The 13,013-nt window shown below is 36.7% G+C and overlaps 1 protein-coding gene across 1 annotated transcript; it reads right to left on the reverse strand.

The window, feature by feature from the left end:
• Positions 1–6,098, reverse strand: LOC141287241 (H-2 class II histocompatibility antigen, I-E alpha chain-like). Its single transcript, XM_073819374.1, has 4 exons — positions 6,014–6,098; positions 2,374–2,619; positions 258–542; positions 1–122 (listed from the first exon to the last, which is right to left on the reverse strand). Exons 1-4 carry the CDS (start codon positions 6,069–6,071, stop codon positions 1–3), a joined length of 711 nt encoding a protein of 236 aa, XP_073675475.1. The 5' UTR covers positions 6,072–6,098.
• Between the last annotated feature and the right edge of the window lie 6,915 nt (positions 6,099–13,013).

Here is a 13,013-nt window from a genome sequence, read left to right on the forward strand (position 1 = left end):
TCAGTTGCAGTTGTTCCCTTTAATGAGGAAGAAAGTTCCAGCAGCAACTCCCAACAGTCCAAGAGTCAGACCCACTCCACAAAACACAGCTGGACCAACACTCGGGAGAGCAACATCAACATCTGGAAAATACATGCATAGGATATTTGAAAGATGCATTAATATGATAACAGCTGAACAGATTAATTTAACAGAATAAAGAATTGTAAGAGGACTGAAATGCGGTGTCCTTTGTTCAATTTCAAAATCACACTCACCCCATGTTTTGGTCTGAGGTTGACCTGAGAGGGCTCTGTGATTCACAGTACAGCTATAAATGTCTCCTTCCGCAGGTGTGAACTTAAGAGTGGAGAAGATGTTGAAGGTACCATCATTCCTTGGACGGTATTGACTTAAACTCATGCTGTCTGTCACATTAACATTATTCTTAGTCCATGAGACGCTGAGAGATGGAGGATAGAAGCCAGTCACATGACAGATGAGAGTATTCTGAACACCCAGCTCTACATTATCCTTCGGATAGATGGATGTCTGGGGTGCATCTAGAAACACAGATAACTGTATTAGTTCATTTAAATGAATGTAGATATCTTAACTTTATTTTAATTATATATTTTTAAGGAAAATATAATGACACTAGATAAATTTATGAGCAGTTATACAGCTCATTTCATTTTTGTTTCCAGACAGATTAAGTGTTCACATCATGGTAACACTTTACATTAACATTCACTTTGTTATAAAGGGTTTCATTAAAAAAAGGTGAATTTGGAGATTATCATTATATAAATCATGAAATTGGTTTTGATTAGAATAAGCATGGATAAATATTTATTAAGCATTTGTAAGACCAGTTTACAAGACCTCCCAGATATTGTGTGAAAGTTTACTTTTTATTGATGTTATTATAACTGCCTATCAATGATTAATGCATTTGTGGATATGCTTTAGTCATTAATGAAGCTCTTAAAAAAACCTATATCAAAGAGAACATTGATGTTAAGTTTTCCTCATGTACAGGTCCTTCTCAAAAAATTAGCATATTGTGATAAAGTTCATCATTTTCTGTAATGTACTGATAAACATTAGACTTTCATATATTTTAGATTCATTACAACACAACTGAGGTAGTTCAAACCTTTTATTGTTTTAATATTGATGATTTTGGCATACAGCTCATGAAAACCCAACATTCCTATCTCAAAAAATTAGCATAATTCATCCGACCAATAAAAGAAAAGTGTTTTTAATACAAAAAAAGTCAACCTTCAAATAATTATGTTCAGTTATGCACTCAATACTTGGTCGGGAATCCTTTTGCAGAAATGACTGCTTCAATGCGGCGTGGCATGGAGGCAATCAGCCTGTGGCACTGCTGAGGTGTTATGGAGGCCCAGGATGCTTCGATAGCGGCCTTAAGCTCATCCAGAGTGTTGGGTCTTGCGTCTCTCAACTTTCTCTTCACAATATCCCACAGATTCTCTATGGGGTTCAGGTCAGGAGAGTTGGCAGGCCAATTGAGCACAGTAATACCATGGTCAGTAAACCATTTACCAGTGGTTTTGGCACTGTGAGCAGGTGCCAGGTCGTGCTGAAAAATGAAATCTTCATCTCCATAAAGCTTTTCAGCAGATGGAAGCATGAAGTGCTCCAAAATCTCCTGATAGCTAGCTGCATTGACCCTGCCCTTGATAAAACACAGTGGACAAAACACCAGCAGCTGACATGGCACCCCAGACCATCACTGACTGTGGCTACTTGACACTGGACTTCAGGCATTTTTGCATTTCCCTCTACCCAGTCTTCCTCCAGACTCTGGCACCTTGATTTCCGAATGACATGCAATTGATACAGCCTTGATACAGCACTCTGGGAACAGCCTATTTATTCAGAAATGTATTTCTGTTTCTTACCCTCTTGCTTGAGGGTGTCAATGATGGCCTTCTGGACAGTAGTCAGGTCGGCAGTCTTACCCATGATTGCGGTTTTGAGTAATGAACCAGGCTGGGAGTTTTTAAAAGCCTCAGGAATCTTTTGCAGGTGTTTAGAGTTAATTAGTTGATTCAGATGATTAGGTTAATAGCTCGTTTAGAGAACCTTTTCATGATATGCAAATTTTTTGAGATAGGAATTTTGGGTTTTCATGAGCTGTATGCCAAAATCATCAATATTAAAACAATAAAAGGCTTGAACTATTTCAGTTGTGTGTAATGAATCTAAAATATATGAAAGTCTAATGTTTATCAGTACATTACAGAAAATAATTAACTTTATCACAATATGCTCATTTTTTGAGAAGGACCTGTAAATGTTCATCCACTGTCAATGTTCATTTAAAACTGTAAAAGTTTATAGCACATTGTCATGCTTTACCCATTTCTGGTGGTGGACTCTTAAAACCTTTAATAGTCTTGGCCAAATTACTTCTGCACATTTCTGTTTCCCCAACAATAAATTCATAAAATCCAGAAAATGACATAGGATCTCCAAAATCAGGTAAAGTTTCTACTCCTCTCTTCTGATTAAAGTCAGCATGCCACATCTCCTCTCCATCAAATCCATACATTCCCTCTGCTTCCGTATTAGAGCATATTCCAATTCCAAAATCTTCATGAACAACTGAAAAAGATTGAGCATCATAAAAATTAATATAATAATGAATAAGCTAACAGTTATATATATATATATATATATATATATATGTTATACACAATGACTAGCTGTAGGGAAGCAGCATATGCTATAAGACCTCTTATCCTAAACCATCAACCAATTGAAAAGAAAAAAATGGCAGCAATAATTTGGGGGAGGGTTTGGTTTAGGTTCACTTTCTTGTAATTATGCATACCTCTCTGTTATAACAATCAATCAATCAATCAATTAACATGTATAACAAGTATCTAAGAAAAAAAAAGACTAAGGAATGCATTTTGTGTTTTATGAATTTTAAAATTTAAACCATTAAGTTTTTTTAATCGCTTTGGTACTATAGCTCTAATAGACTACTAATCTTACTCCTACTAGCCAAAAAGATGAAAAACATATTTTTCACTATTATAAGCATATTTCAGCTGATTTTCAGTAAGATGGATAATAACAGTAGCAAAGATTATAAACCCCTGCAAACTGTAAATGTGCAGTTGACATTTAAAACTCATTAAATGTTAATGTTGTTTTGAAACAATGTGGTTTCAGGATACACAGTCACAAAATACATTTTCACCACCAAAAAATAATGTTTAAAGGAATAGCCTTTCTCAACTGATTTTGCACCTCTCTCAAAACTAAGACTGAATCTCCAAAAACAATTATTATAGTCATCTGAAGTGAATTATAACTTTTTAATGATTTATTTATTGTTCATTCAGTAATTATGAACTAAATATTGTTACAGTATTTAAACATGACTTTAAACATGATCCTCAAAAAAGTACTTTCAAAATGTGCTTATTCATTCATTTTCACAGAAAGAGAACTGTCAGGGTCCTGTCCGTTAATTGTTACCACCCATTTATTGTCTGCGTGTCCATCATACTCTCTGTTTCTAAATCCATTTTTAACAGTTCTCCTCTTGCAATCACTTCGACAAAGTAACACTTCACCAAGCAATAGAAGAGATATTGCCGCAGAGATACTGAGGCACATAGATGCAGTATAAATTGGCAATTTGTTCAACACTAACATAATTTTGTTTTCATATTCATAGCTCAAATTAATGTGTAATGTGGATAAAATTCTCTTGACTAAAATGACCTGAAGGCCTGAAAAGTATGGCAGACCCAGCAGCCACAAATGTTTGTGATCTTTGTGAGAGCATTGACATTAGTTGGATAAATATGTAAGACTGATTAAAAAACGTTTTAAAACAATGGTTCTCAACCTTGTTTCTTACCCACTCCTTGCCCCTTTGTTAAAATTATGTGTCCATGTGGTTTTATTAATTGTTTAGCTTTGACTGTAAAGTCTATTCTATCCTCTAACTGACAGAACCTTGTGACCATGCAGTGTCTTCATTGACTGATACATATTACTTCAAAGCAGCTTAAATAGCATTATTAGCATCAGCAAGTTCTTCAATTTCAGAAATCAGAATTACCCATGTAATTACAATTATCAACTATAAAGCAGTTCTCCAGTCCATTTTTTTCTCTTTGTGTCTGACCTTTCTGGACTGAGAGAAAAAAAAAAGTTGCATTCAACTTAAGCTTTGACTGTCTTTTTTCTGATCAGTGAGATTTGCTGAATTTATTATTGATTGCATTTGATATTGCAGTACAAGTGAGTTAGATGTAATATGTGACCCTGGACCACAAAACCAGTCTTAAGTCGCTGGGGTATGTTTGTAGCAATAGCCAAAAATACATTGCATGGGTCAAAATTTTTGATTTTTCTTTTATGCCAAACATCATTCAGAAATTAAGTAAAGTTCATGTTCCATGAAAATTTTTTGTAAAATTCCTACTATAAACATATCAAAATGTAATTTTTGATTTGTAAAATACATTGTTAAGAACCTAATTTGGACAACGTTAAAGGTGATTTTCTCAGTCTTTTTGATTTTTTTGCATCCTCAGATTTCTGATTTCAAATAGCTGTATCTCGGCCAAATATTGTCCTATCCTAACAAACCATACATCAATAGAAAGCTTATTTATTGAGCTTTCATATGATGTATAAATCTCAGTTTTGACAAATTTAACCTTATGACTGGTTTTGTGGTCCAGGGTCACATATTTGTCAAATAAACAGACATTTAACCTATACGCAAAAACCAGAAACAATTTTCATTCAATAATTTAGCCTATAGGATTATAATTGAGTAGAAGTTAGGGAATAATGCTGCCTTCATGTGATATGGGAAAGATGATGCTTTCCACTTGTGAAGTGGAAATTACCAGTGTGTCGTATTCAGGTGCTTTTGTTGTCGTAGTGAAGAGAAACATGGCGAATCGGAATTTGTCCTCACATGCTACTTAGGTAAAAGTTTTAAAACGGTTATAAACTCCCTAATGCATCTGCTACAGGATGCATCAAAACGCAAACGGTAAATTATAGGCTGTATCTTATTGATCATGAATAGTAGAGTTGTTTTAAAGACAATACTTACTAATGGTTATTTTAGCTAGCCTATATATACGTTTTTATATAAGCCTATATATAGTATATATATTTTATAGCCTATAAAAGTTTTTTTACTTTTAACATCACGCAATGTTTACCATTCATTATGGTTTCATTACTGTCCGCCATGTTGAAAGGTCAAAGTTTATCCCATCTCGGCAACTCGGGTATCATAAAAATTTTCGAGCTTTCCAGTGGAAATTACAACGTGAGTGGGTGTTCATGTGCAATTTCGATGTCGGATTTTGGTATTTACCATAATTACGATAGCACATGAAGGCAGCATAATATACAGTCCTGGAGAGCCGCAGCCCTGCAGAGTTTAGCCCCAACCCTAATAAAAACTTACCTGCCTGTAGCTTCCTAGTAACCCTTCAGACCTTGATTAGCTTGTTCAGGTGTGTTTAATTAGGGTTAAAGCAAAACTCTGCAGGCCTGCGATTCTCCAGGACCAACGTTCACCACCCCAAAAATACTGTATTGTGTCAATACACTTAACTTTATATAATATTAATATTACTTATATTTCACTTGCATCTCAATGATAGTAAGATATTATTACTTCAATAGAAGTGAATAGAGATAAATGTTTTTTCTCTCTTATTTTTGTGTTTAAAACCGAACAAACTCTGTTCTGAACCGGTATACAAAAAAGGGGCAAATATCGGAGCATCCTGTTAATCCTGTAAAATATTTATGAACCAAATGTTCTGACTAAATGGCAGTAATCTGATGTTTTCTAACAATGTTTGAGTGAAAGAAAACATTTAAAACCCAAATAAGCACAAACAGTTTTTGAATGAACAATAGGCTAAGCAGTGTTGCAGGTGATCAGTTTGATTTTTTTCCCCTTTAAGTAACAGTGCTAAAGTGATCAAAAACATTAACTTACATTTAGCTTCAGTTGAGAGAATGACGGTAAGGGCAAGAACGGTTTTGTACAGCTCCATCTTGATAGATGAGATTCAAACATACATCAGACAAGCATTTAACTAAGGTGAAAGAAAGAAAGTATTACTTCCTCTGTTAGAGCTTTTGCATCATCCACTCAAAGTTTGACTCACATAGTGACATTGCTGTATCTAGGAAGAATGAATTTTTTCCTCTTTCAGCCCATCAGACTTTATCTAATGTCTGCAAAAGACATGCTGGGATTATTATTTTACATTAACAGTCTGTATTCTCAAAATTGTATGTTATTGTGCTTGCCTGTGAACAGGAGCTGCTCTCTGGTCTTGAATGTTAGAATTTACAGCAAGGTCATGGGAAAACATGAATTACACAGTGACCAAACCTGAAAAAACTTGCCAAAACCCTGCTTAAATAAAATGCTGGGGCAGTATGCTGTGATTTCTTTATACAGTCTTCACTGTTAGACCTCACCAGGCATTTGTATAGTAATATACTGCACTGTAAAAAGTAATTTGTTAAGTTTACTTAGTGAAATTATGCAAACTCGTTGCCCTAATTCAATTTGGTAATCTTAACTGTATCAAGTGTTATTTAAGTCTTATCTACTACTATATTAAAAGTATTACTTATTTTGAGTTCAATTTACTTAAGCCATTTAAGTTTTGTTAACTTAATTAAATCTGTGATCTGAGGAACATTGAGAGTAACTATGCAACTAAGAATTACTGACTCCCAGAATGCATTGGAGCATGATTAAATTATGCAGTTGCTTTGTTTTAATGTTTATTTGCTGTCTTGTGTTAGTAGTAGCACAACAAAAATAGCAAATAAAATGGTTATTGTTACAATTAATACAAATAAATAAAAATTGAATTGTTACCATAGTTGTGTTTAGTGTGCTGTATGTTGAAATCTGTGTGTGACTCAAGGGTGGTTGATTGTGATATATTGCCACAAATATTAAAGGATTATATTAACTTCACAAGGTGTTTATGAAAAGCAGGACAATCACACAAGATCACTAATCAGCATTAAAAGTACATGAATTAATGAATAAGCTGAAAGACAGATTATCTTTTTAAAACAATTTATTTACTTGTCTTTCTTTGAAACCAAATAACTGTGATTTCATGTTGTATCAATGGAAAGAGAACTGTAAAATGTGTAATGAAGTTCCAAGTGCCCAACCAAAGGGATCACTAACCACTGTGATGGTGAGATCAAACTAAATATTTTAGGAAAATTAACATAAATTTATGAAGTCATCTTGTGTGATCTTATATTATTTTATCTCTTACATTTTTCAGTTCACTGTAAAAAATTTCCCGTAAATTTTACAGTAAAATGCTGGGAGCAGGGTTGCCAGCCGGTTACTGTAATTTATACAGCAACACTGCTGTAATTTTATTTTACAGCCTCATTCTGTATTTCCTGATTACAGCAAATAACTGTATTTTTTACATTGCTGTGGTTTTTTTTACAGTAAACTACTTTAATTTGTGTATTCTTTATTTGCGGTATTTATTTTCCAGATTGCTGAATATTAATGACTAGCAATTTAAGCAATGTATTAACTGCATAAGCTTTAAACAATATTAAGATGCATAAAATGTGGTATAGTATGAAACTCAGTGCACCTATTATTTAATAAAAACAAAAATAATAATAATTTGACACATGTTAATCTTGAAAAACAGGTCGAATTTTATTAAACATATAACTCTCAGTTTGCATGAAAGAAATGTCATAGAACATTGTATGTATTATTATATTGAATTCCAAAATAAATTGGGCATGAACATATAACAAACACATAACAAACTTAAACAAAGTTAACCAAGGTTTAACCAATATTTAGCCAAAGTTTAACCCTCTGGGGTTCTTCGCCGACCAGTCACACTCAGGGCCCTCACGGTCAAAAGTGACCGGAGCCCTGAAATCATTATTTATTTATTTTTTCAGTAAAATCAATCAAATTTATTTTTGTTCAATAATATTTTTCCTTTTTTTCTGTCGTGTTTTGACAGAATTTTATGATAATAATTAATATTTATGCAATAATTATGATCTATTTTTTCCCATTGAATATAATAGAAATATTTTTAAATATATATAATTTTTATTCTTTTTTAATTAATGCTGTATTTTAGTTTAAAGTAGATACCTGGCCTATAGAAATTAATTTTTTGAAGTCAGATTTGTGCCATCTGGTGGCGTAGTGAGCATAATTACCAGGCAATATCCTATTTTAACCACTAGATGGATGTAATGCTCTCTAAAGAAGGATTTGTGAATTCTAGTTGTTTTTGCACATATTTGCCCTTGCCTTTTCAGGTTGTGGATTTTAATATATAAAATTAGATTATCAAAGACTATTTTTTTTTTTATTTGCCAAGTTTTTTGTTTGTTTGATTGGTTTAACTGGTAATTTGAAGCGCCAGTTTTACTTTATAATACAGTCAAACCAGAACATTGCATTAGAAAGAGAAACAATGGAAAGCATTTTGTTACCCATTGTTTTAATTCTAACTAATTCTAAAAAATGCAATTCTTTCAGTCATACCAATTTTTTTTTTGAATTTTTTAACCTTTTTATAATGAACATTTTGATTTAAATAAATTTTTGTAAAATTCAATAAACAATAACTCTTATTTAGCACAGCAATTATGAACAGCAACAGCATTGGCAACAAAATAACAGCAAAAGTATAATTATCAAACATTAAATGGAAAATAGAGAAATAAAAATATTTTAAATTATCATCCTAACCCTATTTACATAGTATGTGCATTCTTTTTTTACATATTCAATGAACAGTAACTCTTATTCAAAAGGCAACAGCAATTATGAACATAAATCTAAAATAACAGCAAAAGTATAACAATTGCTAAACAGTAAAATAAAATAGAGGAAAAAAAGTGTTTTAAATATCATCCTAACTATAATTACATATTATTTACATACTAATTGTAATTACAGATCAGGTTGTGACAGATCATATATAGCACCATATAGCACTTTGAGCAAATGATGCTTGTTTTGAAATCTTTTTTCCGTGTGTGTGTGTGTGTGTGTGTGTGTGTGTGTGTGTGTACCTGGTATTCATCACGTTGTATCCCCACAAGGATAGGAATACCAGTAAATTTTGACCTTGTGGGGACATTTCTCAGGTCCCCATGAGGAAACAGGCTTATAAATCATGCACAATGAGTTTTTTTTGAGGAAGTAAAAACTTGCACAATCTCCTGTGAGGGCTAGGTTTAGGTGTAGGGTAGGTGTAGGACGATAGAAAATACGCTTTGTACAGTATAAAAAACATTACGCCTATGGAATGTCCCCATAAAACAGGTAAACCAGTGTGTGTGTGTGTGTGTGTGTGTGTGTGTGTGTGTGTGTGTGTGTGTGTGTGTGACTGTATTGTAGTGTTTTGCACTCTTGATGTTTTAGAGAGTCACCCCTTCACAGTTGTGTGCTTTTTTTCTGGATTGTGGCTGATTTGTAGATTGTATGCACACAAAAAACTCTGTATTTTCATATATTTGCCAATTTCCCATTCATTTCCTATGGCCGGTCATTTTGACCCGAAGACCCTGAGTGTGACTATTTTTTTTACGACCACTTAGACTTTTCTACGGAGCCCCTTACGTCACCTGTAGAAGAAAAATAATTAATCCGTGGGGACGGTTTTGCAATTTGTTCCCTCAGTTTATAAACCGTTCTCACGAATTCTTAAACTGTTCCCTCAGTTTAACAATTCGTGCCCACGGATTTCCAATCCTTGCGCTCAGATTTTGTAAACCGTACCCTCGGATTTTGAATCCGTTCCCACAAATTCATAATCCGTGCGCACGCTTTCGCAATCCGTTCCCACAGTTTGTAAACTGCTCTCACGGATTTGTGGCCCCGCCACCAAATTCAACCAGGACACCTGTTTAGGTGCGGGATGCATTGTATTGCATTTATTAAACTTCATTTTCTCATAGTAGACTATATGAGACTATGCAACACTGACAAAACAGAGTTTTTAGCTTTATTATATATTAATCACCAATAGATTAGCTGCTAAAACACCACACCTGTGTTTTATCCTATTGGTTATTAATGTAAAATTAACGCTAAAAAGAAGAATGTTTAAGTGCGGTCATGGTACCAAAATAAAATAATAAGTGAAGAGCGCTGTTCAAACTGCATTGTTTTATTTAATAATATTTTTCAAAATATAAAATTGCCTGAATAATAATAAAAAAAAGTATTGGCGAGGAGAAGGTAAAAAGCAATACAAAACAAATAATGTACAGGTTATTTTGTCATTCCTTTGCTCTCAAACTAAATGCAATGTAACAATAGGCCTTATTTGATAATAAAATTAATAGTGCAGCATGTATCTAACTCTGGGTGAAAAGCTTATCACAAATCACCAAAATGAGTTATGTTAAGAATGACATTTCCAAAACTGTAAAAGGTAAACAGTTTACTGTCTTAAGTGCACTCATTTATTTAGTCTACAAATTAAAATAATAATTATAATAATTACTATTATCAGTATTATTTACGGTGAGCATTGTCACAGAGCACCTTCTCCCAAAAACAGCGCATACTGTTTCAGCTATTAAAATAGTTCTGTTTTGTATGTCATGGCAAAGTGACTATATTTCGTTTCATTTTTTATTAAGTTCATTTAGAAAAAAGGTTTGTAGCATTTTTTGTTCTTTAAAAATAAGTTTTTATTTTATTTTTTAAGTAACGATCAGGCGGCCAGCCGCAGACAGTGAGTTGATCGTGTTTGATAAATTTTGCCTTCTCAGATAATCCCGACTTGGTTAAAATAAATATAGATATAGTCTCAAAAAGTTAAAGTATAAAACAATGTAATTTCATCGTTAAAATAATATAAATGTGCACATAACATATAGGCACATATGCAATTGTTGGTGCAGAGAGTGGAAAGTAAGCTGTTAAAGTAATACATCATTTGGAACTGTAATAGGTCTCTATACTTTTATTTACGTGCATCACAATAACATCAGAACAGAAAACAATCATAATACCCTTTCTATCTCAACAGGAGCAAATACATACCTATAAGAATTAATGTGTTTTGCAGTGCAGTTTCCTTGAGTTAATATTTTGTAGTTCCCCTTCAGTCGAATCACTTCGACGTTACATGGGATCTCGCCTGAAAGACCGATCATCTCTGAGCCTTATATAAAAAAGGCCAATTGCAAATTGGCGAGTGGACGTGCGCGTCGGCCACTCCCCCGTACATACGGGTATATAAGATGGCGGCGCGCATCACTCAAACAGACTTTCGCTTTCAGAGCCTTCATGCTCAAGCCTTTCTACTTCCGAAAAAAGAAGAAAACTTCACGTTCCTGCTGCTGCTCTTCCCTGCTGGTGTGCGCCGATCGAAAAAGAGACTATCTACTGAAAGAGTGAATTTCTCGGCGCCGCCAGCGGGGTCCCGCGGGCGGCCGTTTTCACGGCTACAAAAGCCTCCTGCTCTCCAGCGAGCAAGCCCCATTGAGTGCACAGTGGTGCCGCGGTTTCCTCCTTGGTCAGACCGGGACTAAAAGAGCAATTTCTCACGGCTGTGTAAAGACGTTCTTTTCAGAATGGCTTTCCGGCCGTGCGCTTCTGGGTGCGGCGGTTACCTCACCTCACTGGACGGACATGAAAGCTGCTTCGTATGTCTGGGCATTGAACATGCTGAGGCAGCTTTCACGGATGGTTCGTGCATTCATTGCGAAAGCATGACCATGTGTATGCTGAGGACCTGCCGCTCGCTCGCGGGCAGGCCCCTCTTCGCGCCCCACGGCCCGCGAAGCTTTCCCGCCGCTGTGGCGAGGCACGAGGGGGAATTCCGAGTCACGGTGCCGAATGTTCCGCCGGCTCCAAAAGCTCTGCGGTCCCACAAGCGCGAGAAGGGCCCACAAGCGCAGAGCCAGCCGCAGGAGAGTGGCGCCGCCCGCGGCACAGGGATCGGCCTGAAACACCCGCAAGAAAACTGCGAAACAGCATCCCTAACGCGGGCCTCCAGAGGTGATTGAGACTGCTCTTTAGGGGATGCTAACATCTACGCTCCCCGCTCCCGGTGGAGGGCGGGGAGCCACTGTGTACTTCAATGCCATCGCCGACGGTACCCACATTTTCTCAAAAAGAGCAAAATTCTCACCTCTGGCTTCGGCCTCGAGTTTCCTTCCTGAGCAGCACTTACACTCCTCGGAACCAGACTCGGGAACCAGGGAAGAAGGTAAGCACTGCTTAGTGCAGTTTGACATTTCTCCAGGACGTTTATCCTTCTGGGTTCTGTCTCCTTCCCTGTCTCCCCTTAAGCTGCCCCACCACGGTCACGTCGGTCAACGTTCCCTTGATACCACTACGCTGGTTGATACGGACGGTATGGCCCGGCCCCAGGCATCCGCCCAGACTCAGAGGTACCCCTTACATTCTTATTCGGGTAGGCGTGCCTCTGTTCTGCCTGCGGAGGTCGCGTTCCTACTGGCGAAGGACGCGATCCAGCCTGTCCCTCCCCCGGGACGAAGTCGGGATCTCTCAGTAAAAGAAGCCCGACTTAACGTGTCCAGTTAGTGTGGTGGGTTAAGATCCGCCCTGGATGGAGCCCTGTCCCGATCCCTTTCAGGCTGTCGGCACACTCGCTCACAAAGAAGTACATACAGGTATGTTTCCGTCTCCAGGTCTGGGTTGCAGCCATCTGCCTGAAGGGCACCCGCTGTCGCGTCTCGACCTTCCCCCGACGCTTACCCCCTTTCTGCGGCTTGCTCCGGGGCTCGAGCACTTCAGCGCGAGGTGCTCCCACTTGGCCAGTCCCTCTCCCTCCTGCCTTCTTAGGCCATGGGAGTTCCCCTGTCCCCTCTTCGGCAGACAGGAGTTCGTGTCGTCAACCGTCTCTTCGACTGGTGCTTCAAACTAGCCCACTCGTGAGTTCCGTTGCGCGAGCATAGGGACCAGTGCTTCGGCA

The sequence above is a fragment of the Garra rufa genome, chromosome 15 (genome assembly GCF_049309525.1).
Source record: "Garra rufa chromosome 15, GarRuf1.0, whole genome shotgun sequence".
NCBI classification, from domain to species: Eukaryota; Metazoa; Chordata; class Actinopteri; order Cypriniformes; family Cyprinidae; genus Garra; species Garra rufa.

Coding starts and splice junctions, on each gene's coding strand:
- LOC141287241 (XM_073819374.1), bottom strand. CDS start 6,071: ATGGAGCTGTACAAAACCGTTCTTGCCCTTACCGTCATTCTCTCAACT. Junction 2,620..6,013: donor TCTCTCAACTGAAGCTAAAT/GTAAGTTAATGT, acceptor AATCTTTTTCAG/TTGTTCATGAAGATTTTGGA. Junction 123..257: donor ACCTCAGACCAAAACATGGG/GTGAGTGTGATT, acceptor TGTATTTTCCAG/ATGTTGATGTTGCTCTCCCG.